Raw genomic sequence first — 26,499 nt, 5'->3', positions numbered from 1 at the left:
ATCTTAAATTGACAGGTCTTATTATAGACTAATACTAAGGTTACACAACTACCAAACTAAAGTACCATACTTATCTTTAGAAAAACACGTTTTGTCTTCGGTTATGTGCCGAGATATCAGTGACTTTTATGGTTGTAAACCAGTCTTTTGGAAAACTTCCATTTAAGGAGTGGATTATAAAAGATCCTTTCTCATGTCCCCTTTTTTGATCTTAGAAAAGTTTGATTCTGTATTTAACCACTCAAAAGGAAGTTATTATATCTACCTTGAGGCCTTGTAAGAGGTGTTATTGTACTCTAATATGGCCACACAGTCAACTGTGATTGTGGTTCTCTCATTTCTGTGCTATAAACATTAAATCTTAGTAAACTCTTACTATAGGATCACACCAGCCGGTGGGGGGGGGGGCTTCCCATAGACCGTTTATATATATATATTAATATCTATATAATATATCAATATATAATATATATATATCAATATATATACGGTCTATGGGGCTTCCCTACCCCTCTACTCTCTGACCACACCCACCGTTGGAACTACATAAGGTTTCGTGACTGCAGCTTGGACAACCCCCCCAACACACACCCCCACACACACAATTATGTACACTTTATTAAAAAATAATTGTACACACATTGACTAAGTCTATTTCACTGAAACATGCATCTGTTTAGCTGCAAAGCACAGAGAGTCGGCTCATTGTTTTGACTGCACTGTGTAAAGTGTGACATGTGCAGAGCCGTCCAGCGTGAGGGATGTGACACAAACTTAAAAATCGCTGTCAGAGTTTCTCAGTCCCTTTTGTTTCCATGCTGTTTAATGAAAATCTTAGGTGCATTCCATCCCTCTGGAGCCTTCTTCAGCCCAGATCGTGTCCAAATCCTCTTCAGATCCTCCTCGAATCGTTTCTGCACAGAACAAAAGACTCTGTTGTAATTGCATACAAGGCTTACAACAATTAAAAAAGCTTTCAAGTTTAATCAAGACTGTGTAAATCATTTGATAACATACACTTGGTAACGGAAATAAAGTTAAATACTACTATTAGTGTTCGTTTTAATATCACACGTAACACTGATAGTTGCTGAAAATTTGTCAAAAATCAACTGTCTAGTCAGCATGAAAGGATCCCATTTAATCTCCAAAAAGAGGAAACTAACCTGCTTCTTCTTCCCCCTGCCCTCCATCACTCTCCTCCTCAAGAATTTAGTCCTTTTTAGCAACTTCTTGTATTTATGCCGGTTCATCTTCCTCCGCCTGATCTCCAAAACATTCTTACAACTAAGGGGTGTTGCTGAACCCTCCCCATCCTCCAAAACAGGGACAGAGATTGGAGGCAGCAGCTTCTCCTCCAGCAACGCTGCGTCCTCCTGCGGCTCAGCGGCCTCCAGCAGGGGAGGAAGGAGGTAGCGCAGGGAGAGCCAGCTCTCCAGGGGACTCACTGACAATTTACGCGGCACAAGAGCCTCGTCCAGTTCGGGCTCGAGCTGTACCCATCGAGGAATAGAGCTGTTGTCTGCTGCTGTTGAGTAGCTTCTCAGTTTTTCTTGTTGCGAAGAGCAGAAAGCAGGAAGAACCGGTTGCACACGTCCATTCAACATCTGTCCATGGGCTCGAATGGCACCTGGTTATTAAGGAAACAAAAATGATGTCATCTTGAGTAACATTACTTTAACTGGAAATATATTGTAAGAATGAAATGGATGAATAGATAGATATTAGTTTATACTTACATGTTGCTCTACGTAATAGAAGGGGGACGACCTTTGAAGTAAACATCGTTAATACTCATCCGAGTAAAATCATCAGAAGTGAGTTGACTGGTCACGGGTCCTGTGGGCATGAGCAAAGTACTGGGTGTACGTCTTCCACAGAGATGTCAAACACATGATTAATTAGTGGATTAATCAAAGCATTGATTGACATAAAATTAATGGGCTAGCATTACAATTTTGATAATAGGCTATACGGAATCAATTATCAAAGACAAATGCAAAATAAACTGTCACAGGAGTCTTTTACTATTCTACTAAACTAATGAAAATAACTGTTTCAGGAAACATGTCAATATGTCCAACCCTATGAATAAAATTAATGTTATTATTTTGTTCATGTATTATTTATTTATATTTTAGTATTATATTCAGATTTTGCTTATACTTGTGGGGTTTCCTTTATGTAATGAGTATTGTTGGAGGTGCATGTGCCCGAGGCCTTTGATCGGATTTTGGTTGTGCACACGACCAATAAAGAACCCTGAGCCTAGCATTGGACTAAGGCTGGGGCCAAACCCATAAAGAACCCTGAGCCTAGCATTGGTCTAAGGCTGGGGCCAAACCCATAGAGAACCCTGATCCTAGCATTGGTCTAAGGCTGGGGCCAAACCCATAAAGAACCCTGAGCCTAGCATTGGTCTAAGGCTAGGGCCAAACCCATAAAGAACCCTGAGCCTAGCATTGGTCTAAGGCTAGGGCCAAACCCATAGAGAACCCTGATCCTAGCATTGGTCTAAGGCTAAGGCCAAACCCATAGAGAACCCTGATCCTAGCATTGGTCTAAGGCTAAGGCCAAACCCATAGAGAACCCTGATCCTAGCATTGGTCTAAGGCTGGGGCCAAACCCATAGAGAACCCTGATCCTAGCATTGGTCTAAGGCTGGGGCCAAACCCATAGAGAACCCTGATCCTAGCATTGGTCTAAGGCTAGGGCCAAACCCATAGAGAACCCTGATCCTAGCATTGGTCTAAGGCTGGGGCCAAACCCATAGAGAACCCTGATCCTAGCATTGGTCTAAGGCTGGGGCCAAACCCATAGAGAACCCTGATCCTAGCATTGGTCTAAGGCTGGGGCCAAACCCATAGAGAACCCTGATCCTAGCATTGGTCTAAGGATAGGGCTAAACCAGTCGCCCGGGTAACAGCCGATTATCCCAGTTGAGGTCGGGTAGAAGGTGGGTACACCAGGCAGCACTGAGAGGCTGAGCTTCTCCTACACTCAGGTCACTAAGATCCGAACGAGGCCACTGCCTAAGACAGACTCTAAGATAAATAATGCACAAGTTCAAGGAGCTGATGCGATTACATGTTATAACCTCGTACGATTTCACGTGACAAATAAAATTGACCGGTTGGTTAACTTAGCGACCGACGGTAACTAACGTCCTTGACCACATGAAAAAAAAAAAATACAATTACAAAATGAACTGACGTTACTGAGCGATTGCACTAGATTAAATATTGACATTACACTTGTTTTTTAACGTTGTGCCCCTCTTCTGGATGTTGCTAAAGCTAGCTAGCTAGCAATGTAGCTCTGCTTTTGATGTGAATGTCGCTACGTTATCACTAAACGATTACAGCTACGAACGTTTCAGCCATCAACTATATAAAAAACATGGATCAATTATATTATGTTTAACGAACTGTGTTACGTTACCTTATTTTCCGTTGACCGGGGTTTTTGTCTTCAATGTGACTCTAGCAACCGACTTCCGGCTTGGGCAACACAAATTTAATGCCGTTCCTGTTTCTCATAGCAGACAAGGGTTCCGCTGGAGCAGAAATGTAGATTAAAATCTCTGAAAGTTGAAAGAACCAAATTGGCTCTAAATAATTAAAATTAAAATTACAACAACAAAATAATTAATAATAATAATAATAACAACACATTATTGAGAAGAAAAATAAATGTACATAAATGAGTTGTGTTTTTGCCCTGATGCTCATAGCTTGTTAGGCTGTATGCCAGCCGAGTTTAGCCCCGCCCACAATATTTGAGTGGGTGTTTTAATTGTCATTACTAGTATTCTGCAATTATGAAATAAAATACATAAACCTACCCTAATTAAATACAAATTGAATTTGTGACTTGAATTTCATCATTTATAATATTGTGTGGCCCTGTGCTTAGCAACATACGGTAGGTGGGTCTAGAGGCATGAATGACACCACTGGAGGGCACTAGCAATCTAAGTCACAATGGTAGGTGCAGATGAGCCCTTAACTTCTCCGTTTGACAGCTCTGTGATGATGAACAACATACTGCATAGGAACATAATTCAGAGATAACCCTTTAGAGAACATGAACTGTGCAAAATAGGAATGCAACTCTGTGTTTTAGCCAAATAAATTCAAAGACAGGTTAACATGAATGGGATTATTTGGATCTAAATTGCTCTCTTTTGTGACTTCCTGTGTAATTATCATTTATTAGCTTTGTCAATTTTTATGTTTTCTATCATCTTTTTAAGCTGACTGTGGAGATTGAGCAACAAGTAACTTTGTAGCTACACGGTGTATGGAGCTGTCTGTTATCTTTAGTCATAATGCACAAAATGGCCATGTTTACAAAATACCACATACTAGTAGAAGAATAAGTCATCAGTATTTATCTAAGCAAAAATGTGCAGCTCCGAGGAAATAAATTAGATAAAAAATGTATTTTTTGTCAATGGGTGTTCCTCCAAATGGAAGAGGAATAACACACTAGATGAGTAAAAGGGGATCTGGAGTGTTAACGGTTTCATGCAAAATAGAAAACAACATATAGCATGAAAAACAGAAAAGCCCAAAGTATTCAGGACAGAGTAGAAAAGAGTTTTTGCTTTGTCGTTTGTCTTGTCCCATTGTGTTATTGCATATTTCTCAACCTGCTTATGGAGTGCTATCAACATATTCCAATTGTCCCCCATAGTTTTGAGAGCAGATACATTTGGAAACCCTATTTCAGTCATTGTTCAGTTTTATTTCCTTTTGACTCTTTGATACTTTCTTCCATGTGGTGCAGCTGTATAAGAAGGGAAGCCTCCACTTTTACATTGAGCTAGTTTTACATACTTGTGGGCAGCCACATGAAATCATTTATTCATGGGGCTTTCTCTAGCTTTCATTAAGACTGTGGGAAGTGGAACATCTACAGTTTGTAGGCATTTCAAAGCAGGGATTTTGTGGCATTTGGAATATTGTATTTGAGTACAAATATATAAACACAGAATACTGACAAAAGTAAGACGTGAGTGACGTGATGCAGGGCAATAAAGTGAACTGTACAACAGACTGTAAAGTTCTCAGGGCATTTATTTACAATAAAAATAACAACAACAAAACATCCATTTCATTGTAAATCCTGCTGGCTGTTAACTTTTAGCTTCACTATGTGTACTTACACCATCAGTTTGTGATAAGGCAACTGAAATGATCAGCAGGATGTACTGTGAGATTTCCCTTTTACAGTATAGTCTGAATAGCTTTTAAAATATCTCTCCTACAAAACTCTCTTAAAATAATATTAAAGTAAAGGTACAAGAAATAAAACAATATATTGTCAACTTGGCAGTAATTTTAAGGTATTGGTCAATCCCATTTTAAATCAATAACCTATACATTTTACACTGTCATCCAACTTAATAGGTATTTACAAAATCAGTAGTTGTATTTAGAGTTATTTTCTCACATTAAAAGCAAATAAATGTTCACTGTTTTATTATAATTGCACTGTAAATAGACTGCACTGAAAGATATGTGGCCCTTAAAATAGACCGAGCTTTACAGATGATAACATTATAATTTACTCCAAAGCAACAAATACAGTAGAAGCATATGGCAGGATGCTGAATGTAGTCACCATAGAGCTGCAGGATAACAGATGTATGCTATAAATGCCAGTGCAACAGGAACCAAATCAATAAATAAAGACATATATTACAGAGAAGAAAAGGTGAACATAATGAAGAGACTGGTCTCTTCACCAACAAACAAGACGGACAAAGCAGATAGAAGTTTTACAGTTAATCTCATAGTGCAATCCCATTATTAGCTGCAGAACAAGCGAGTTAAACAAGTGAGGTAAAATAAATCTGAGGGACAAAGAAATTGCATGTTTAAGTTTTAAGGCCATGTTATCTGCGATGCATTGCTTTCTCCACTGTGTCCTTTGGTGTCGAGTTGGATATCTGATCTTGTAAAAGGAAAGAGTACAATTGTTTTGCTGCAACTATACAGTCCTATTTTTCCTATCTTACCAAGAAAGTAATCACAGTTAACAGCATGCAAAAGATCTCAATTCTATATCACATTAGATGTTAAAATATATCCAACTTTGATGTTGAATATTTTATATTATGTATACATAAGAGATCTTTATTGAGCCGAAACCTTTGTTGATTTGGTGAAACCATCCAGGCAATTATCTTCTCTATGTTTTAGCAAAAGTCCTTCTCAGAATGACTACAAAGAGCTCAATGGCACTGTCTTTACCCTGTATGGCCAGCAAACCTGGGCTTCAACAAGACAAAATAAACCACAGTGATAACTCTTACAAATAAAACCGTGGAAGGTGTAGATAGAAAAGGTGCTCTTTTGAAACAAATGGTGTGGGAAAGAAAAACATACACCTACATGTAAGCAACAGAACAGGAAAAGAAAAGAGTGGAAGGAAACATCACTGTGCAAAATCTGGCTCCTCTTTGTGTGTCCTCCTCCCCATTGTCCTCCATGTTTCTGGGTATGCTGCACCCTGCAGCAGACTGGCCAGGCTCCACCTGCCTTTTCTAGTCTTCCTCATCTTCCTCATCTTTGTCCTCCTCCTCATTGGTCATGGCAAACGCCTGCACTTGTCTCACCTCCCAGTGGGATTGTGACTTATGGGAATGCTTTAGGAATAAAAAGAGATATCTGGTAAAAACGGTACTCTCATCATTTTTCATATTATTGACTAAAAATTGTTATTTGACAAATCCTCTATAAGTTCTTGATTTGATTTATTTCCCAGTAATCTTAACAAGTCTTATGATTACAACAGTAACACTTGACCTGTACATATACAGTACACAAGCATCATTGATGTATATACAGTAGATCAGTCCATAGTTTAAATCCATGGGTTCAGACTATGTGACTATGAGAGGGTACTGAGGAAAGTCTAACCTGAAGATGGAGATCCAGGATACAACCAGATGGGTGGAGTTAACAGTTCTGCACACGAAGACGCACAAAGAGCAACAAAAACAAAGAACAAGCATCAAACATCAGCAACAGCACACAAAAAGCGATTTAAAAAGAAAAATCAATCAAATAAAATCATGCAGAGCAACAACAGTCATTTGAAGGTAGCTGGTTTTGGGGCTACTTCCAGCTCACTGGATACGTGCACCCCATGTAGGCTCAGGCCCGAGGCCCTTTTGCTGCATGTTATTCCCTCTCTCTCCCTCATTTCTTGTCTCTCCGCAACTGCTCTAATAAAGGAGAAAGCCCTAAAAGCTGGTTTGTAATCTAGATTTTAGTTAAGTCCAGGGTGGGGTCGACTCACCGAAGAGGACTGATGGTCGTGTGGTCGTTCCAGTTTAATACGGACATCTGTCCCCTTCCCTCGTTCATGTTTCCCAGGCCCTGAAGGAGAAGTCAACAGTGTATTAAACCAGTCATGCACGTCCATCACAGTTATCTTTAAATATTAAGAGAAGAAAGAGAATTGTGTATTTTGTGTTTTGAAACATAAGTTTTAAAAATGAGCTTGAGCGACTAAATAATTTGTTGCTATGTATTGAAAAATGAAAATTCAACCTTTTTTACACATTGATGAGTTCAGATGAAAAAATCTATTCTCTAGAAAGAAATTTGTAATATTACATGGTTCAAATTTATGGTCATTCATATTTTTCTTAGACATGAAGGGGGAGAGAGGGAATGACATGTAGCAAAGGGCCACGGGTCAGAACCAAACCCAGGCCGCTGCATCGAGGACTGAGCCTCTGTGTATGCCACCAGGTGAGCTACCCAGGTGCCCCGTTGTTTTGTATACTTGGTATCTAGGCTGATCTACAGGTGACATGAAACACCACCCAGATGAAGAAAAGATAGTCAAACATGTTTAGTGAGATGAACAAAGCATAGAGCGATGGAGAAGTGTTATGGGGCATGTCTTAATTTTAATGCACTTTGTGTGTGTGCATTCTCAAACAAAGAAATTGAAGCCAGTAATATATTCCATAGCCTGTTCAATTTCCTAATCGCAACCATAAATCTAGAATGAGATAACATTTGTAATCATGTCGGTAGAACAGGTTCTGTTGAATTCTATCACCATGTTTTTCTATGGTGCCAAGGAAAATGTCCATCTCTGTACATTACTGCCATCTGCAGTATTACTGCCTTCTCTGAAAGCCTTCCACCAGAAGCATGCTGGGCCTCGGGCTTGCTCCATGCGAGTTATTTCTCCTCTTCCTTGATGATGCATGAGGCTTTTTGAACCATTCTTAGTCTGGCCCCTCGCCTGAGACCACTTTGCCATGGCAGAACCTACCAGGAGCACCAGACTCCAGGCAACACAGCCCTCAGGTTCATAGGGACACACAAACCCCTCCACCACGATAAGGTGATGGTTCCCGGATAGGCTGGCAAGCAAGCCAAGTTTATTCATATAACACTTCTCACAGAAACCAGGCAAAAAGTGTGACAAATGAATTGGCAAGTGGCCATTTTCTGCATTGAGGACATTTACTGTAATACTTTAACTACATTTTACAGATTGCACTTACGTACTCTTACTTAAGTAAGATTTTCAGTGCAGAAACTTTACATATAGCAGATTATGTATTACAGTGTGATGTTAGTAATTTTACTTAAGTAAAGGATGTAGATACTTCCTCCACCACTGTGCATTGGTCAATTATGTGTTTCCTACCCCTGTTGGAAGTATTTATATAAGTAAACAAATCAACAAATGTACAAATGAGCAAACTAGTAGTTACATAACGTAGCCATTAATACGTTTTACAAACCTCTTAAGACTTTTGTAATTTTTAAGTGTTGAATACTTTTTCACCTGCTTCTCCAAGACTCCCACCTGTCTCACCTGGGGAGCTCCCATGACTGCTGGTACAGGTGCTGCTAATGTTGTCCTCTAGCCAGGTGTTGTAGGGGAAGGAGTCTCGCTTGTGTGGTGTCCCGGCAGACGACAGACTCTCCTGGAGAGTGTGCAGAGGAGAGATGAAGCAAATCGTACATGTATATTCGACTTAAAGGAGAATTCTGGTCGATTTCAACAAGTAGTAGTAGGAGGATAACTTGGTGTAGACTGCACCGACTGTTTATTTGTCTCACTACTGACAGCACTACAAATTTAAAAAACAGAGCTACATGTTGAAATCGACTGGAACTCTTCGTCAAAGACAAGCCAATTACCACTATGCACATGTATTGTTTCTTGCATGATAAATATAGAATAGAATAGTCTGTATTGTCATTGTACATGTAACATGTAACAAAATGTAATTCAGTCCTTTTTGTGCAAAACATTAGTAAAAGTGCCAAGCAGGTGAACAACTTTAAAGAAAGTATAAACACAAATTACAGGCACACCAAAGAAAAAGACATTCACTAAATGATTTTTCTTTTTAAGTGCAGTTATGGGTTTTTGTTTAACTGTTTTCTCAGAGTTCTTTTTTTTATTTATTTTTACTGTCCTTTTATTGTCCAGTTCAAACAGAAAGCGTCTGGTGGTGACATGGATCTTTTTAGTATGCTCTGGACACTCACCATGCCTGTGTCATAGTCCTCTGTGGCCTCTGTTTCGTTCTCCTCCACCACACTGGCGAAGCTACTAGCGTTGGAGGAGGAGCGGGAGAGGTCATGACCCTCTGGGATGGATGGGGCCCTGCCACCGAGATAAGAACTACACCCTGGGTTATCACTCTCCAGCACAGCCAAACCTGATTTTATCTTATGTATAGGACACAGTCATTCAACATGCTGCCACAGCCAAGAATTGTCCCAGCGGTTACACAAACACAGGTATGGCAACACAAGCTATGAATTCTATGATCAATATATTTATGTGATTGAGTCATTATTTTATTATACACACCTGTTCTTGGTGGTTGTAAGCACTTCAGGGGAGCTCTGATTGGATGAGTTGTCAGATTTGGGGTCTTGAGAGACGTGACCGCTGTCAGGGGTCTTCTGGGTATATGGGGAGCTCTCTCGACTGCAACATGAGACATGTGGTACAAAATATGAGGAAAAGCAAAGAGAATACAATACAATAAATGCACATGCACTGATGAGAAGTAAATAATAAATCATGAACATTAGTTAGTAGGGGTGGGACAAAATTTCGATACGGCTTTGTCGTGCAAAAGGTGATTCGATACGCTGGCACCAAATAAAGATAATTTAATGAATAAAAAGGCTCTGTTAAGTAGATTTCCCTGCTCCAAGTGTTGCCACTTCAAGGCTCACCGAGGTAGTGCTCAACACATGAATGAGAGAAACTTGACCATAAACAATGGGATGGCGGACAGCGGACAGATGCCCCAGCCACGTTTGAGTCTAAAGTCTGGATCCATAGTTACTCTATAGTTCTGTAATATTTTAATTAACAGACTGAAAACTTGCTTCTAATAGTTTGGACTTGCAGTGAATAAAGACAGAAAACTTGCACTTAATCTTTTTACGGGCATTTTGTATTCATAGCTAGACCGATATCCTATTGTATCATTATAGGATTGTACAGCAATATATTGATTATCAAAAAATTGCTGTTTTGTGATATGGGTATCGTGTGTAATGTAGTGTATCTTTTCAGGATGTATCCTGTGATTCGCACCCCTATTAGTTAGCAATTACAAGGCTTTAGATGAAAAAGATGTAAAACATATAAAATGGTATATGGGTACACATTATAAATAAATACAGCAACAATGTGCCAGACTTGTTCTCACCTCTTCTCATGGACTTCTTGGATGTTTTCAATACCAATTGCACTGCTTCGCCTGGAGCTGAAAGGACCAGACTTTTTCCTGGTTGGGCTTTTCCCTGGGACAATCAAAGACTGCCAGGGACAGAGAAAAGACAGTCAGAGTCAAAATATTTCTGATATTGAAAAATTATTTGAGTAACATTAAGCTGATCTCAAAAGCTTCAATGTATTAATTTATTTCTGAATGGAGTTCTTTTGTCTTAACCTTTCAAATTGCATTGCTTCCTTCAAGTTGTTACTATCGCCCCAAAAATAAAAAATAAAAAAATTAAAAATTAAAATATGCACTTATCGGCTTAATGTCAAGCCCCGGTGATCTTTCAGCCAGTGCAGCGCAGACTAAGGCAGGAGATGAAAGATGGATTTAAGGGCTCCATGGCTTACCACTAAATATGCTTTCTCAGCGACTGCTTTGTTCATTCAATCTCCCTTTAAAGCTCTCAAAATAAGAACTTGAAAAGCCTTTTAACTTAATGTGGCTTCAAAGAGCAGGAGGAGGTTTTATATAATAATTTCTCTGTAAGGGAGCATTAAATCATTAATATTTATGATTTTGAAACAAATAGAGAATCAAAGCATCCTGGAATTAAAACACAAAATAGTAAAAGACGACACAAGGCAAGCACATGCTTCAATAAAGGAGATTATAAAAGAAAACCAATTCCTGAGTCCGTAGGAAGCTCTGAAATACGACTTTTACTGTCTATGTGCTACTTAGCTCTTCTGATTTATAGATGGTAGTCTTACTTAGATGGTAAGTAAAATTCCAAATATTGGAAAAGACAAATCAATGAATTACTGAGAGAATGTGGAGGAGACTATCTGTATCTGCTTTTGATTTTATCACAGATTGAGATAATGCTCTTTATATAATGCTTCCAGTGCATACTATTGTAAATACAGTGTGCTGAAATGTATAGAGAAAAGTGCTTGATGCAGTACAGCCATGCAGAAAAATAAAAAAAAGCAAAAGGAAAAACGAGTTGTTAGATAGTAGTTATAATTAGACATGAACCTCTTCTACTGTTCCTATCCCTATGGCACTGCCTCGACGTCCATATTTACTGGGACTTTTGCCTGGGACAAGCAATGACTGAGCCACACAGGAAGAGGAGACAGAAAGAGAGAGCAAGAGAGAGCGAGCGAGAGAGAGAGATGACAAAAGGGGGGGGGGGGGAGAAAACATGAGATATACACAAATATGAGATTCCATGCAATCATAATTAAGATACAAACACGTTAACTGGAGAATACAAAAAGGGACATTTTGGCTCCATGGGTGCAACACAGGCAGCCGAATGGGATAGAGAAGTGATGAGTCAGTTATGTGAGCCGTATGCCTGGGAGGAAGAGGATGAAGAGGAGACAACAACAGCAGAGGACGGCCTACAGCATGTTATACATTAGGTTAGGCAGGGTTATTGGCAAAAAGCAAGCTTGAGTTCCATTCATTAATATAGCATTTTGGTTAATAATAATGGTTAGTTATTTTTGATGGCAACTTAAATGTGAACTAGAACTACAGAATTAACAGACAGAAATAGTAATTTTCTCCTAATTTAAAAATTACAAATGCACACACGCGCACACACACACACACACACACACACACACACACACACAGGACTCAACCCACATTCATTAGAATTCAAGTGAGAACTTAAGGACAATGCAGACTCATGGGGATTTAAATAATGAGAACACAGATAAACCCAGTAAGTATTAGAAGCAGTTTTAACCCTGGGTAAAGGTTCACCTTATGTCCTAGAAGCATTCGAGTATATGAGTGTCTAGCCACTTCATCTTGTGGTGGAAGGAACTGTGCAACCAGAGCAGAGATTAAGACCCAGGCATAAGTGCTCCATGCGAGCATTTCTCTGTGAAAAGTGAGCGCAGCAGACCAGTGAGGGAGAAGGGGGCATGAACTCGAGTAGAACTGCTTAGGGGGAGGCAGAGGGAGCGAGACTGGCCTCACTCAAGACCAGAAGGAGTGGGGCTGTACTTACTATCCCTGGAAATTTGGGGCTGTCTGCGGGCTCGTGGTTAAAGCTGCTGTTGAAGCTAGTGGAGAATGTGTGTGGCTTCTTGAAAGTAAGACCCGTGGCATCCATAGAGTGGCTCCTGCTGCGGATCACCCGCTACAGAAAAAGACGAGGAGGAGGAGATACATTCAGATGGCGCTGACCCCTGTGACCACTCAGCATCGCTGTAAGGCGTGCAGGCCGAGAGGAGCCTCGGGACTGTCCCTGAACACTGACCATTACAGGCAGAGAGCGCTGGCCTGATGCTAATCCTGACAGACAAGGAAGCCAAAGAGAACACTGCTAAGCTTTAATGCCCAAAGGGGGATTCCGATGAGTCATTATGTTAGATAGGTGGTAAGAAAAGAGAGGGGAAGTAGAAGGACCAAGTGGCTGACAGATGTCTGATCACACTGAGTTGAAACACAGCCATGAGAGGTTAAAGCCCAGTGCACCTCTTTGCAGACAGGAAACAGACAGAGTGAAGAGGTAAAATCATCAGATGGTGAGGTAAATCTATCCATTCACTTTGATATTATGACATACAAAGATGACGTAACCCTGTAAATAATGGACTAGTTACTCAACACTGGCACATGCGGAGAGCACAGCAGAACAAAACAGCATGGAGGCAGAAGGAAGAAAAGTTGGGAAGCCAAGAGTGGTGTTTTCCAACAGGACAGAGCAGCAGAGCTTCTCTTCATTTAAATTAATACAGATTGATAGAGAAGGGAGAATGATAAACCCTCAGCCCACAGCTTGCATAAAGATCAAAATAATCCTGAGAGACTGCCAGAGAGAAGACACCCTTTTTTACAACCACAAAAGAAATATCTAGCACAAAAACTGGTTACTGTAACTAGTGTACATGCCAATTTGACTGTACTGATACTGTTCTTGTGCGGTAATAAAGAGCTTATAGTGACACTTAAAAGTATAGTTTGACATTTTGGGAAATGCACTTGTTTGCTTTCTTAACAAGAGTTGATCAAAATCAAGAGAGGAGAACTAGCCTAGGTGTGTGAAAATAACAAAGATCCAGGTACCAGCACCTCTAATGCTTGCTAATAACACATACTATCTAATTTGATTTAATCCATAAAAAAGCCAAAGTGTAAAAAGCACAATTTGTGGTTTTACAGGAAATAATATGGTTTCTTCTGTCCAAAGATCAGCTGAGCTAGGCCAACTCTTTACCCCCGTTTAAAGTCTATACGCTAAGCTTAGCTAATTGTTTTATATTTAGCAGGCACACAGGTGGTATCAATCTTATCATCTAGCCCTTGGCAAAAAAGCCAATAATTGTAATTCCCAAAATGGCTCCCTTTAAACTACTTTAATGGAGATAAATCTAAGCTTGACCTCAAATTGCCGTCAAAGTTATTAAGAGTGTTTCTATCTTAGTGCTGGCATAACTAAAATGTACATTTGAAAGAATTACAAAGGACGTTGTTTATGCAAAAATGTTGTTTTTTTGAAGCAGCGAGTTGCAGAAAGTGAAGCTGTCAGTTTGACCCCCCAGCCCCTGCTGCTGCCTCTCCAGTTACCTTGAAGGACTCAAAGAAGCCCCCTCCTCCTGCACTCCCATTTTCCAGTTTGTCGTCATCTCCTGCAACACCCATCATGGCCTGACTGTTCACATGGAGCTCCTCATAAAGGGTCTCTAACAAGGCCGACCTCGTTCGTTCCTTACACACACACACACACACACGCGCAAACAGAGGAAAATGAAACAAGGGATTTTTTCAAAATGCCAGAAATGTTTTAAATAGATTTTAAACAACTTACCTCTAATTTGGAAAATTTCTCAGCTTTGTAGCAGGCATACTCTGCATTGATGAGCTTTGTAAAAAGGAATTCATGAAATTCAGTGCTCTGGAATAAGAGAGGAGTTAAGAGATAAGACATCATGTTGGAAAATACAATGATTACAATGATGAAATGGCTTGCGGATGCAAAAGTTCAGGTATAAAACATGTTCTTTCTCTTACTTTTTTAAAGACAGCTGGGTTTGGGAGGGCCGGGCCAAAGAAAGGTACATCATCCCGTGCTGTCACGGACACCTGCAAATTAACAGTAAGATGAAGTTTAATCATGTATCTATCACAAGAAAGCAAAGTCAGCCCACAGTGAGTGAAAAAAGTCACCTTGTAGAGAACATTGTCAGAGCAGGGGTTCACCACTTGGACCACAATGTAGGCATGGAGAAAGTTGGAGGCGATCATGTCCGGTACAAAGGGAGTGTTTTCCTCTTGGAATAAGATGGCCACAATGTCGTTCCCTATGTGCCTCTTTCTCTGCAACTGCAACACACCAGACACTTAGCAACATGTAATAAATTAACTTAGAGTTATGTTTATGCAAATATGCAAGACAGTTGGATGAAAGAATGCTGATGCCAAGCACTGAAAGATATGTATGAATTTGATTGGTTATCTGCTGGTTTCAGAATGCTACAATTATGATGACACATTTAATGCGGCCTGGAACTGAATTTGGAAAACACTAAGTAAGAAACCCTTTTGTTGACGTTCCTACTGATTGTTGATAAAGCCAAGTTTAATTCAAAGAATACTTTTTTAACACCAATGACAACACAAAGCTTGCAAATCCAGCATATGGCCAAATAAACACAGCTTACAAACTGTGTGAAACTACTGGGGGATTGGAGAAGACAGTAAGTATACAGTATTTGTGTTTTATAAGGAAGATTTTCTTTTTTATTGTATAATTTAGCCCTGATTTGTAAATGGACTGTATTTATATTGCGCTTTTCTAGTCTTAACGACTACTCAAAGCGCTTTAAAATAGTACCATTCACAGAGTCCTACACTGTGCAACCTGCTCATCAAATAAACCCTCACGCACATTTATACTCTGATGGCACAGCATCAGGGGTAACTCAGGGTTCAGCATCTTGCCTAAGGACAGGTTGACATGGGATTGACCTACCAACCTTCTGATTGGCAGGCGCCCACGCTACTACTGAGCCACGTGCAGACTATAGACATTATTCAATTACTCTCCTCCCTGTCACACAGGCGAATGCATGTGAGTTTGTGGGACACCGCCAGGGAGTGCTGTTTCTCCTGAAGACAGCCGGAGCAAGCACTGATTGGCTCAAAGGAGCTAATGTTGAACAACACCCCCTGGGGTTCCAGCTGGGGAAACTGAACATATAGAGTTAACCTCATTTTTAGAGTATTTGGAGTATTGCCTCATCTGTGTTTGTGCAAACCATGACAGCAAATGGTGTAAAAGCTTGTGCTAATTAATAAGTGTTTGTGTGAACATGTGAGGGGGAGGGGGATGTGCTTTAAATCACTGTGAGGGAGGTGTGCTGCTCGCATATGCAGACCCTAAAGCATACATGTAAATTCATGATTCATGTTTACTACCAGTGGGTATTGTTGCCAATATATGCTGCAGGTGTTTGGGCGGGACATGCAAAATATGGCACTACAATAACCAGAGGGAACCTGTCTGACTGCGTGCAGTGAATCATGAAAGGTGTGTTAGTCTGGCATTGTATTACAGTACCTGCTGGGTGTCCCCATCTGTGTAAGGCAGCTTTGTAGACACGTGGAACATGACCTCTTTGTTACGGTAGTTGCAGTAGACAGACTCAGTGCCAGTCTGCCCGTGAGTCACGTCCAACCCTCCGCGGAAACTGCAGAAAACAGAACAACATCTAACAAGATATTCTCCACCATCCCAGTCCAGTACCATGACCATCACTCCTGTAGCTAGCCTGACAAAATGTGAATTGTGGTTGGCATCATGTTATTAGATTAGACTAGATAATACTTTATTCATCCCACAATGGGGAAATTCCCTTACAAAATGTATGGTCAAGTATACATAGTGCCTTTAAACCAGAGATAGATCCTTACCCTTTAAAGTTGTGCAGCTCAATTTTCTCTCCTAGAAACTCCAGGAATTCAACAAAGGCAGGACTTTCTTCACTGTTGCCAAACAACTCTTCCTCTGAAGTCTGTGTCCAGTAAAAACAAAACAAAAACTCCTAAACCTCAAGGCTTGGAGGACAAAAGGATTTCAGCAACAGGCTGGGGATGATTTGTGAGGTAGACTGTGTACTGTATGATACAATGTTAATGTCCAGTAGTAACAGCACTTATGTCTGCATTAGAAATACAAAAGCAGTAAGAACAATGTCTGCAAAGCAAAAAGCAAATGGATCCCAAGGGGTAATATTTGCATACTAGAGTGCCAGCAATGGCACGATGAGTATTTTATGTAAGGTGTGTTTTTTTTTTACTGCTACAGATCATTCGGGTCAATAACTAAATGCAGGAAGTGGAGTGTTTCCGGTGTGTGTTTGGCACTCTGGTTTAAACAACCGTCATTTGCATTTCAGATGTATAGCAGAAGGTTTTAATCAGCTGAGACAGACAGTCGATCATCTATTGAAAGCAAGTGGAATAGTGATGCAAAATCAAAAGCATGTCTTAACACAAAAAAATATCTGAGAAGAAGCTTCTTATTTCTGTTTTGTTTCCCGTATGCATAAAGCCTACTTAACCATCATGCCTTTCTCCACTTAGCACCCCCCTTGAATAGAAAATGTCCGAAAGGATGAGCAAAGGGCCCTCATTGCCTTTGTGAGATGGTCCTTGGCTTATTTATGTATTTAGACTACTGCAGGCTTTAAGGAATCAGCCGTGCAGATCTCTACACATTGAGGTCTCCATTTAAAGGTACAAGTGCCCTCAGCAAAGCATTCAATGGATCCTCTGCCCCCACATCGTAAACAAGAGGACTGTGATTGCCTCAAAAATGAGAGGGAGTGTTGATGACAGCTACAGTTACTGGGCTTGACTGGACTGGACACAATTAAGAAATAATCAGCTTCCTTAAACAAATCAGAAATTGCAATGTTTGATACATTATCATTCTTCACAGCTTGGATACAATGTAAAGGATGCGTGCACATTAACAGAGCAATCTCTGATCAAGCAATTGCATCTTTGCTATTAGTTAAAATCCCAACTTTATAGCTCACCTGTCCAAACTTTTGATAAATGACCCCAAACTTAAAATTGTTGCTTATCACATGTTCATCGAAAGTGACAATAAGTCTTGAAGCCTGTAAAAAAACAAGAAATATTAAAGGATAGCTTTCCAGTTTTTTTTAAGTCTGTCTTGAAACAATAGTCAGTTGCCCATATGAACACTAAAACAGATGTTGCTTGCTGTAACCATTCCTTCTGTTTATACAGACCATTAAGAGATCTCTTGCTAACAATGTAAGTAATGGGGGACAAAATCCAAAAAATGTCCAACTGAAGCTAACATGAAGCTTTAGCAGTCCGACTTAGACAAATGTATTTATTATTTTTTATTTTTCAATTCCCTCTTTTTGTTTCCCCAGACAGTTTTCCCCGTGGGCGCCTGATTAATGTTTTAAGACAGACTTAAACAATTTTAGCCATATCATTTAAATTATCAGATGTGTGGTACTGGAAAGGACACATTTGTTTGCAACAACTATAGAAACCAAACGAGACCTTACTTTTGGATAAAGGACAGGAAAAAAGCGGTCCACATTGACCTCTTCACAGACGAGCTTAGATTTAAAAAAAAGAGAGAGAGGATATTACAAAGTGGTTTTATACTATCACAACAGATTAGATGCTGCATAATACCTTTTTTACCTTGGCCATTTGGACCACGTTGGGAAACTCTGTCAGACAGGAAATGGGGATCACATCATGGTAGGTTTTCAGCTTGGTCCTGGTGAAGTCATGAAATAATCAGTGTGGTTTCAAAGCCATATAATGTGAGATCAGATGGGAAAAAATCCGGTATAGACCATCATGCAACTTCCCCACCCTCGCCTCTCTTTGCCTTCTTACCCTCCCTCCATCCCCGCCCACTGGCTGGCCTAAATAGTCCATCTGTTACTCTGCTGTGGAAATGACAGTGCTGTTGACATTCTCTCGCTTTATGACTCTTACAATAATACCCGTTCTGTATTCCCTTATCCAGTCAATACTGGGTATTTAGGAACAAAGAAAGTGGATTATTCAGCATTTATATCTACTAATATTTAAAATGTTGATGTGCAGACACAACAGATTTAAAGATGTTTCTCTGTAAATGAAAAAACACATTGTACTGCGCCATGTATTCGTAATGAGCATTACCTGAGCATCAGACGGAGATGTTCCTGGTCACCAATCACATCGTACTTTAGAGAGAACACCAGATGTCCAAGGGCGCTGTCCACTGAATAGTAATTAAAGTGTTCCTGGGGGCACAGTACAAGGATACGACCATTAGTTTCTGTCCATAAACAGACAGTCAGACACAAAAACACACACACACACACACACACACACACACACACACACACACGGCACATGTTCTCCGGTCATTAACCCCCACATCCTTCTTCTGTTGCTCTCCTACTAAAGGCAGATCAAATTTGTTCGTAATTATCAGTATGTAACAGGTGGCAAAGCCAAATGTGTGTATGAGATGCCAAACAGGGAGTCTGGTTGCTGTTAGTGGTTTATTCTACTGGGACATGCTTTTTGCTCATTCATTTTATTACTATAATGAGCAAGAAGTGAATTGATTGTGAAATATTCTATGAGAGTAATGAGGCTCATTTGAGGAGGAAGGAAGCGTCATGAGAATGACTTCAGTAAAATCACTTTGAAGGCAGTTTTAGAACTGCTTTTATTGTTTAATTAGTGGGACTTTTTTCATGTTCCTATCATTACATATCATTGCATGATTGCGAGCATAGAAATTGAACATGGGAAAAACTATGAACAAACTCAGTTGAAAAATCAAATTAATAGCAGGGACATGATGAAGATGTACAAGCTGAGCTAAGATGGGAAGGATATCTAGTAATATGCTGAACTAATCAGCAATGGAGGTGCCCAGATAGCTCAGTTGGAAAAGCAGGCACCCATATATAGAGGCTGTTTATTCCTCAACGCAGTGGGCCTGTGGTCAACTCCAGCCCTTTGCTGCATGTTATTCGCCTTTCATGGCTTTATCTGTCCTGTAGAAAATAGAGGCTGAAATGCCCAAAAACTTATCTTTAAAAAATACTAATCAGCAATGGTGGAGAACAACACATACAGCTACTGCATCTAGTTTCTGCAGAGAAAACATGTGGGAAATACAGATATGCTGTTCTATGACCACAATCTAACAAGCTAAATATAATTTAGTTGTGACAAGAACATGTTGGACAAGATGAAACAATGGTTTATGTAAACATATTCTTTTAGTTTTGTATTACTTTTATTACAAACAAAAATTCTGTGTAAGGATGACACATATTTACAGACACTTGTGCATCATTATTTTTTAATATAATTTGTGTTTCTGCTTTGAGTTAAGAGTGAATTTACAACTACATGAAAGAAGATGGAGGAAATGTTTTATTATGAAAAACAAAGGCATGTGTATGAACTTGTTCAATAAATGATTATATGTTAAAAAATGAACTTTGTTGTGACAAAGTGGCTAACCTTTCCCAAGAAGTGTTTCCGGAAGATCGTAGCTGTTGTGTTACGTTCCAGCTTGGTGCGGGTGTTTGGAGACTGAGGCTGCGGCTGTTCTGTTTCCACAGTGTCACTCATGTCGTGGTTAGTCCCCTCAATCCAGTAACCCCCAAACTGCGGGAGGAGGATAAGAGGAAAGGGGCTTTTTCTGCCCAACACCTGCCCCAAAATGCAATATAACAAAGGTTGAGAAACAGAAACAGAACGGTGCGAATGTGAATGTCATTCCAGGACACAAAGAAAATGTAACTGATGTCTCAGAGATACACAAACACTAAATGGTGAAAAGTGCTAATGCAGCACATCATCCTACCTCATGGACACTTGGGTATGGAATGTAGTCCTCCTCTGTCTGAAAAAATAGAGGAAAACAAGCTTTATTTTCTCATCAAAGACTAAAAACAACCACAGTGTCCAACTTTGTAATCCCAAAGGAGACAGATTCAGAGTAATTGCATAACTGTTATGCTGTTTGGTAACTACATAGGAATCAATGCATTGCTTGTTTAAAGTATTGCCATTATTTGGCACATGGATGGTTTAAAATACTGCATTAAATTAGCATCACAGCTTGTTAAAATCTTTGTTGCTAATATTGTAGGAGGTGTATGATTTTAAATCTTAACTAACTCTGTTGTTGAAAAATGATGACAAGGCTTGAGAGCATTGCGCTGCATTATGACTAACACTGTGCTCCAGTGTGCAGAAGTAATCAGCCTGTCTGGCAGAGCGAGATATGGTGGAGAAGTCGCGAAACAATGACCGCGCCATGTGAATAATACTGTGTCTCTACATGGAGAATCGTACCTTGAGTGGGGGAGGAAAGGTGCACCTCTGCTCATCCATCCTGTTGCCCTAGAGAGAGGAGAGGACAAGATAAGACACCCCCGAGAGAGAGAGAGAGAGAGAGAGAGAGAGAGAGAGAGAGAGAGAGAGAGAAAAGGCTCACACTAAGTCATCCGCACATGGACTCGACATGCTTTGAAAGAAGACAACACAAATATCTAACTTCAAACATGATTTGACATACAAAACAATTTACATAACAATCATGTCCTAAAAGACCACAATAAAAAAAAATAAGAGAGAATGATCAACCTCATTACATAATGACACAGTTTTCCCCAGACATATGCAGCAGGCTGAGGCAACCAAGCAAAGTCAGAGTGGGACAGATGGAAAGATACAGAAAGAGACATATCACACACACAGAGAGAGCAGATACCGAAAGACAATTAAAGGATGTTAAAGAGCAGGCATTTGGGAGTGACTGAAACGTCTGTTAGCACATAGAGGAAGTGTGGTAATAAGATGCAAGGGATTAAAAAAGATGCTGAGCTAAGTGATGCTCCTACACTGAAACACCCTCTGGTTTTGTAAAAGAGAGGAATAACGCAAAGATGCAGTGATAGTAAATCTGGGCTAGGTGATGGCGCCTGAGCCTGACGTCATAGAATATGATACATCATATTGATATATACTTCTGACTGTGGAAAACACACAATCCTAAATCACACCCCCGGTTAAAGAGGTATTTTCTTTTTCTAATATTAAGTTATGCCAAAAGACAGGAAAGATGTTGTGGTCACTGAAAGATATTATGACTGTCCTAATGCACCAAAAACATTACTACAGTTATAGAGTTTCGATATGGGCTCTATCATATAGCCCATTAAGTGTGGGATCACAGGATTAAAAATCATCCTTTCAAAGTGGTCAGAAACCAGCAGAAAGTTTTGGAGGTGAGATAATAAGCCAACAACGCTGTCAGCCAGTGTTACAACCAGAATGTTAACAGCTGAAAAACACATGTACACATATAATGCGCTGACAAATCTCCTCTGAAACAACCAGATATAACCTCAATATGCTTCATGTACACAATGTACAGAGGTATTGTAGCCAAGGAGAGGGCCAAAGTACTGCAGTATTAAGAAGAGACACACTCACTGGTTAGTTGCTTGGTAAGTACAGCTCAGAAAGCCGAGAAAAAATACAAAGATCAGCGCGTCATCTTACCTGTATCTTTTCAATCATTGCAAATAAATCAGGAGTCTGGAGAGAGGAGAGTGAGATGAAATGTTCTGAGTTCATCTTTTTTGGATGCTGAGGTTAATTTTGGTTTTTACATGTAACAGTGAGTCTGATTATTAGAGTTCAAATCTGTTTAGCCCACTCCATCTAGTGACAGAAAACAACATTCAATCCTTTGTTGACCTCCCTTCCTTATTGTTTGGGGTCACACAGATGTAGATCTATTTATTTGATTAGGACAATGCACATTAATCAACATTTTTGTAAATGCGCCAGTGTACTGTAAGTCGGCTGATTTTCAACTGTAGTCCTTGTTACCTAGCATGCATGTCTTTATGGTGGGAAGAAACCGGAGCACCCGGAGGAACATGCAAACTCCACACAGAAAGGCCTGAAACGACCTGGAATTTAACCCAGAGCCCTCTTGCTGTGAGGCAGAAGTGCTTACAACTGAGCCACCATGCTGCATGTATGTACATATATAAATATATTTCTCTTTCCTTCTAAACTTATTAAAACCTAATATGTATTAATATGTGCTAATAGTTATTGAAGTGGTTACCCTTCCCATTGCCACAAACAGGGCTTGAATATTTCATTAAGATGACATGAAAGAACCATGAAACATTGTTATATTTATATGTTGTTATATTTCATGTGAAAAGAAATGTGCTGCATGTTAGTCTACATAGTGTCAGAGGTGAATTACACCTCTTGAGAGGTCTATCTCTTTGTTAGACTTCATGAACAAGTTATTAAACTCCGAAGACAGGAAAAATAGACTTATTTTGGAGGGATAGTCCTGCATTAAAGGTACTGTCAACATCAATCATAGATATAGAGAAGATGAAGTAATGTGACATTTTGCTGTAGTGGAAATATGTCATCTATTTGTATTGTGTTGTCTTGCTTTCTTGTTTTTTACATTAAAAAAAGCCTTTGTAACCTCGAAGCCCGCAGACTTTAGATGAAGAGTAGCCTTTTGGCTAATTCTGGCATTTTTATCCCACATATAACCATGCATTGTAATAATGTGAACGGTCCTCTTCTTTAAAAAACTGAACTGAATTCACGTTTATCAACAATTTCCATAAAATTAGGAAGATGCACTTCCTAGTAAGGTGATAAAACAGTGTTTACTGTTTGTTTCAGCTGCTAAAGAAAACACAAAGTTTAATTGCTTAAAACATTTCTTTCAAATGCTGAACATTGTCCTTCGGGTTGTCCCTTTACTCAGATCTGTACCGTGTCAATTGTTCACATGACTCACAAAACCCCAGAGTACAGCCTTATATTTACTTGTATTTATTTTAATTTACGTTTTACCTGATAGCAGCATGGGATCTCTTGTGGTTTGTCACACTATTACACAGCCATGTGTGACAGAACGGCTTCTCCACGCTAAACACCTGCCTATATCTTTAGGCCAGATCCCCATCACAGCTGTCCCTAAAATTTTCACATACAAAACTCATACGCATCACTTCAGCATGACGACTCTAACTACTGCAGAAAATGGTGAATTACAACAGGCCAGCAGTAAAGCCTGCACAGTCAGTCTGTGTACAGAGCAATCTGGTCTTAGCTTCCCCTGTGAGTATGAGTAAAGTCCTCCACCATGTGCAAACAATAGTCTGCCCCAAACCCTGAAAGTAAATAACCCTAGCTTCAACACTATTAACCAGAGATTAGTAACTGAGCTAAACATTATTTTGTTAGAAATGGTCCCCTTTCTCTTCAGCTCTTCAATTCAATAAACAAGCAACGTCAACGGTTAGGTTTTTTCATTCGAAACTTTAGTTTTATTCTAAAGAGGCAGTTGTCCAAGCCTCTGCAGAAAGGCTTGTAAATGTCCTCTATAGTTTGCAATTCAGTGATGTTTTTCAATCCAGCATGTTTCCAAAGTAAATCTACTTACATGGCTGGGTTTCCTCCAGCGTGCCTTTGTCACCGTTGGAGAATTGAAGTGGTTGCCATGATTTTCAGCCATTATTCACTTCTCTTAAACCAGTGTCCTGCAGCTTCAAAAGATTTCTCAACTGACTTCAACAGGTTTGGATTAAACTCGCTCTCTGACTACCCTTGTCAAATTGACAGTTGACTGTGTCCCAATGTGACACCCAAGGTAAAGCTGCATCCCTGCCGACTGCAACCATGGCTGACAGAGTTGGATCAGACAATGTGGAAGACAAGATCCAGAGGCTTTCCCAGTGTGTGCTCTAAACACAGAACATTATCAAGTGTATGTCTCAGGTTGCATGTTTAGAACAGTAATCCTCTGACTAACGCTAGGTGTCTTGTCCTCAGCTGATCCTTCTTTGTCACTGCGTAACAGTGCAGGAGAATAATCAAACCACCTATCATCCACCTCTTTCTTTATCTCCCTATTCGGACACGTGGCCAAAGGTGCGGTCCAACTCTTTTACCCTAATAGACATGTCCTTAAACAATCTTGGGTTCAAGGAGGAACTATGGGCATATAAAACATATACAATGAGTGTTTAAAGCTAAAGTCATCACCAGCTGTGAACAAAAGGATATGGTAAATAAGGTGATGGATAGAGTGAGAGACAAAAGTCTCAAAAGAACTCTAAATAAACACACAAACTGCAATGGAACCAAAGTGGAGACAAACAGCAACCTGAAAACTTGTTTTAGCAGAAAAAAAACATTTGGCAAAGATGACCAGAAAGGAGGAGGTGTGGGAATCCACAGCCTGGCTAGGACAAAGTGCTTAGAAATTTTATTATGAGAGCTAAAAGGCTCGTCATTATAATGAGGGAAATTAAAAACAGTATGTATGATTGTAATTCCAGCTAATTTATGGCTGTTTACAATCTCACTGTCATCACAAGTTTATGGTAACGCCTAAATAAAAATAGTAAGCCAAAACTGTCCACAAGCACTAGGCAGTGTGTGTGTGTGTGTGTGTGTGTGTGTGTGTGGTGTGTGTGTGTGTGTGTGTGTGTGTGTGTGTGTAAGGAACTGTGATTCAAGCTCTGAAAATTATGACTATTTTGAGTCTGCTCGTGTAATATCTCTCAAAAATATGCAACATTTTTAATATTACAGAATTGCCAGTGATGCAACTACTCAGCTCTTTTACTTGAAGGTATAATATGTAAAATTGTTGCATTAAAATGTCTGTTGTTCTAAAAAACAAACATACATATGTTATGTATTATTGTGAGTTGTGTTCTTACACTATCCCAAATCTTTCCACCACATTTCAAACCCAGAGAAATCTGTTATTTATTTTTGACACAGGAGGTTTCCTTTAGTCGCCTGTCAGTGGCGTCACATAACCTTTCACCCTCTAGTTACTCGTATTTCCAACAAAACACGGTCACCCAGGTGATACGTTTGAAATTATTGGTCAATCATACAATACTCTGCTTTTTTTGCCACACTGCATAATTCTGTTATTAATTACATGCCACTTTTCAACACCGTAATACAGCAGAGACCTTATTTATTGATACGTATCAATATTGACCCAGTTTAACGTTACTACAATGTGCTGGTTGACAAGTAGCTAATGTTAATGCTAATGCTTGGTGGGTAACATTATGAGGTTACAACATCGTTCAACACTCTCATGAAATATTTTTGTTTTAACCACAGTTGACAGCACTGGGCTAACCCAGTTCACCAGTAACGTTAATGTTGCCGTGTAGATAGTTGACTAATCTAATGCTAATTTAGCCAGTTAGCACACCCAGGGCCGGTCTGCCTCACACCACCCGGCGCAGAGAGATTTCAGTAGGAATGACAGCTGATAACAGCCCCGGGACATAAAGTACCGTAGCAGCAAGTCACAATCATTACAGCAATCTGAACCAGACCAGCACTTAACTCCAGTGCCGGGTGTTAACGACGCTAACGTCAGTTTAATGAAGCATCGGGAAACACCATATCAGACCCACGACAAAAATAATGTGTCATTAAATGCAAACATCTATTAGAAAGTTCTAGTAGAAACCCAAAATACAAGTATGAACCTGAAGATGAGCATAATATGGGACCTTTAAGTAAAAACAGCAATACGTGTAAAAAATACTGTTACAAGTCCTGATGTATTATTAAAGAAAAAAGGTATTTGCATCAAAATGTACTTAAAGTAACAAAAGTAAAAG

The 26,499-nt window shown here is 39.7% G+C and overlaps 2 protein-coding genes across 26 annotated transcripts in view; both read right to left on the bottom strand.

The window, feature by feature from the left end:
- Positions 1 to 605: 605 nt before the first annotated feature.
- Positions 606 to 3,552, bottom strand: aurkaip1 (aurora kinase A interacting protein 1). Its single transcript, XM_032520256.1, has 4 exons — positions 3,442 to 3,552; positions 1,740 to 1,839; positions 1,167 to 1,630; positions 606 to 914 (listed from the first exon to the last, which is right to left on the bottom strand). Exons 2-4 carry the CDS (start codon positions 1,783 to 1,785, stop codon positions 798 to 800), a joined length of 627 nt encoding a protein of 208 aa, XP_032376147.1. The 5' UTR covers positions 1,786 to 1,839; positions 3,442 to 3,552; the 3' UTR covers positions 606 to 797.
- A 1,511-nt stretch (positions 3,553 to 5,063) lies between these two features.
- The window catches only part of rap1gapa (RAP1 GTPase activating protein a), a 43,789-nt gene continuing 22,353 nt past the window's right edge, over positions 5,064 to 26,499 (bottom strand). For 6 of the 25 annotated variants that reach the window (XM_032520196.1, XM_032520202.1, XM_032520201.1 and 3 more), the window contains 22 exons: positions 22,349 to 22,384; positions 21,137 to 21,184; positions 20,643 to 20,681; positions 20,297 to 20,488; positions 18,950 to 19,053; positions 18,458 to 18,536; positions 18,316 to 18,369; positions 17,806 to 17,889; positions 16,676 to 16,776; positions 16,323 to 16,452; positions 14,930 to 15,085; positions 14,774 to 14,845; positions 14,571 to 14,657; positions 14,330 to 14,470; positions 12,768 to 12,899; positions 11,777 to 11,854; positions 10,724 to 10,833; positions 9,868 to 9,987; positions 9,540 to 9,675; positions 8,848 to 8,968; positions 7,312 to 7,391; positions 5,064 to 6,655 (listed from right to left, as the gene is read on the bottom strand). In XM_032520196.1, the coding sequence (XP_032376087.1) occupies positions 6,554 to 6,655; positions 7,312 to 7,391; positions 8,848 to 8,968; positions 9,540 to 9,675; positions 9,868 to 9,987; positions 10,724 to 10,833; positions 11,777 to 11,854; positions 12,768 to 12,899; positions 14,330 to 14,470; positions 14,571 to 14,657; positions 14,774 to 14,845; positions 14,930 to 15,085; positions 16,323 to 16,452; positions 16,676 to 16,776; positions 17,806 to 17,889; positions 18,316 to 18,369; positions 18,458 to 18,536; positions 18,950 to 19,053; positions 20,297 to 20,488; positions 20,643 to 20,681; positions 21,137 to 21,184; positions 22,349 to 22,384 (2,202 nt within the window). In that variant the 3' untranslated portion in view covers positions 5,064 to 6,553. Of the gene's footprint in view, positions 6,656 to 6,929; positions 6,978 to 7,311; positions 7,392 to 8,847; positions 8,969 to 9,539; positions 9,723 to 9,867; positions 9,988 to 10,723; positions 10,834 to 11,776; positions 11,855 to 12,767; positions 12,900 to 14,329; positions 14,471 to 14,570; positions 14,658 to 14,773; positions 14,846 to 14,929; positions 15,086 to 16,322; positions 16,453 to 16,675; positions 16,777 to 17,805; positions 17,890 to 18,315; positions 18,370 to 18,457; positions 18,537 to 18,949; positions 19,054 to 20,296; positions 20,489 to 20,642; positions 20,682 to 21,136; positions 21,185 to 22,348; positions 22,385 to 23,689; positions 23,813 to 24,281; positions 24,666 to 26,499 lie in introns of those variants that run through there. The other 19 variants (XM_032520200.1, XM_032520204.1, XM_032520203.1 and 16 more) reach the window with 14 other exon arrangements.

This window comes from Etheostoma spectabile, chromosome 7, assembly GCF_008692095.1.
Source record: "Etheostoma spectabile isolate EspeVRDwgs_2016 chromosome 7, UIUC_Espe_1.0, whole genome shotgun sequence".
NCBI classification, from domain to species: Eukaryota; Metazoa; Chordata; class Actinopteri; order Perciformes; family Percidae; genus Etheostoma; species Etheostoma spectabile.
The sequence above is the reverse complement of the archived record's forward strand: the minus strand, read 5'-3'. Positions and strand labels throughout refer to the sequence as shown.

Excerpts from the sequence above, each read along its gene's own strand:
- aurkaip1 (XM_032520256.1), bottom strand. The coding sequence starts at position 1,785 with ATGTTTACTTCAAAGGTCGTCCCCCTTCTATTACGTAGAGCAACAT. Across the intron at positions 1,631-1,739 it reads TCTATTACGTAGAGCAACAT|GTGCCATTCGAGCCCATGGA; the intron begins GTAAGTATAAAC and ends CTTAATAACCAG. Across the intron at positions 915-1,166 it reads GCAGGGGGAAGAAGAAGCAG|AAACGATTCGAGGAGGATCT; the intron begins GTTAGTTTCCTC and ends TGTTCTGTGCAG.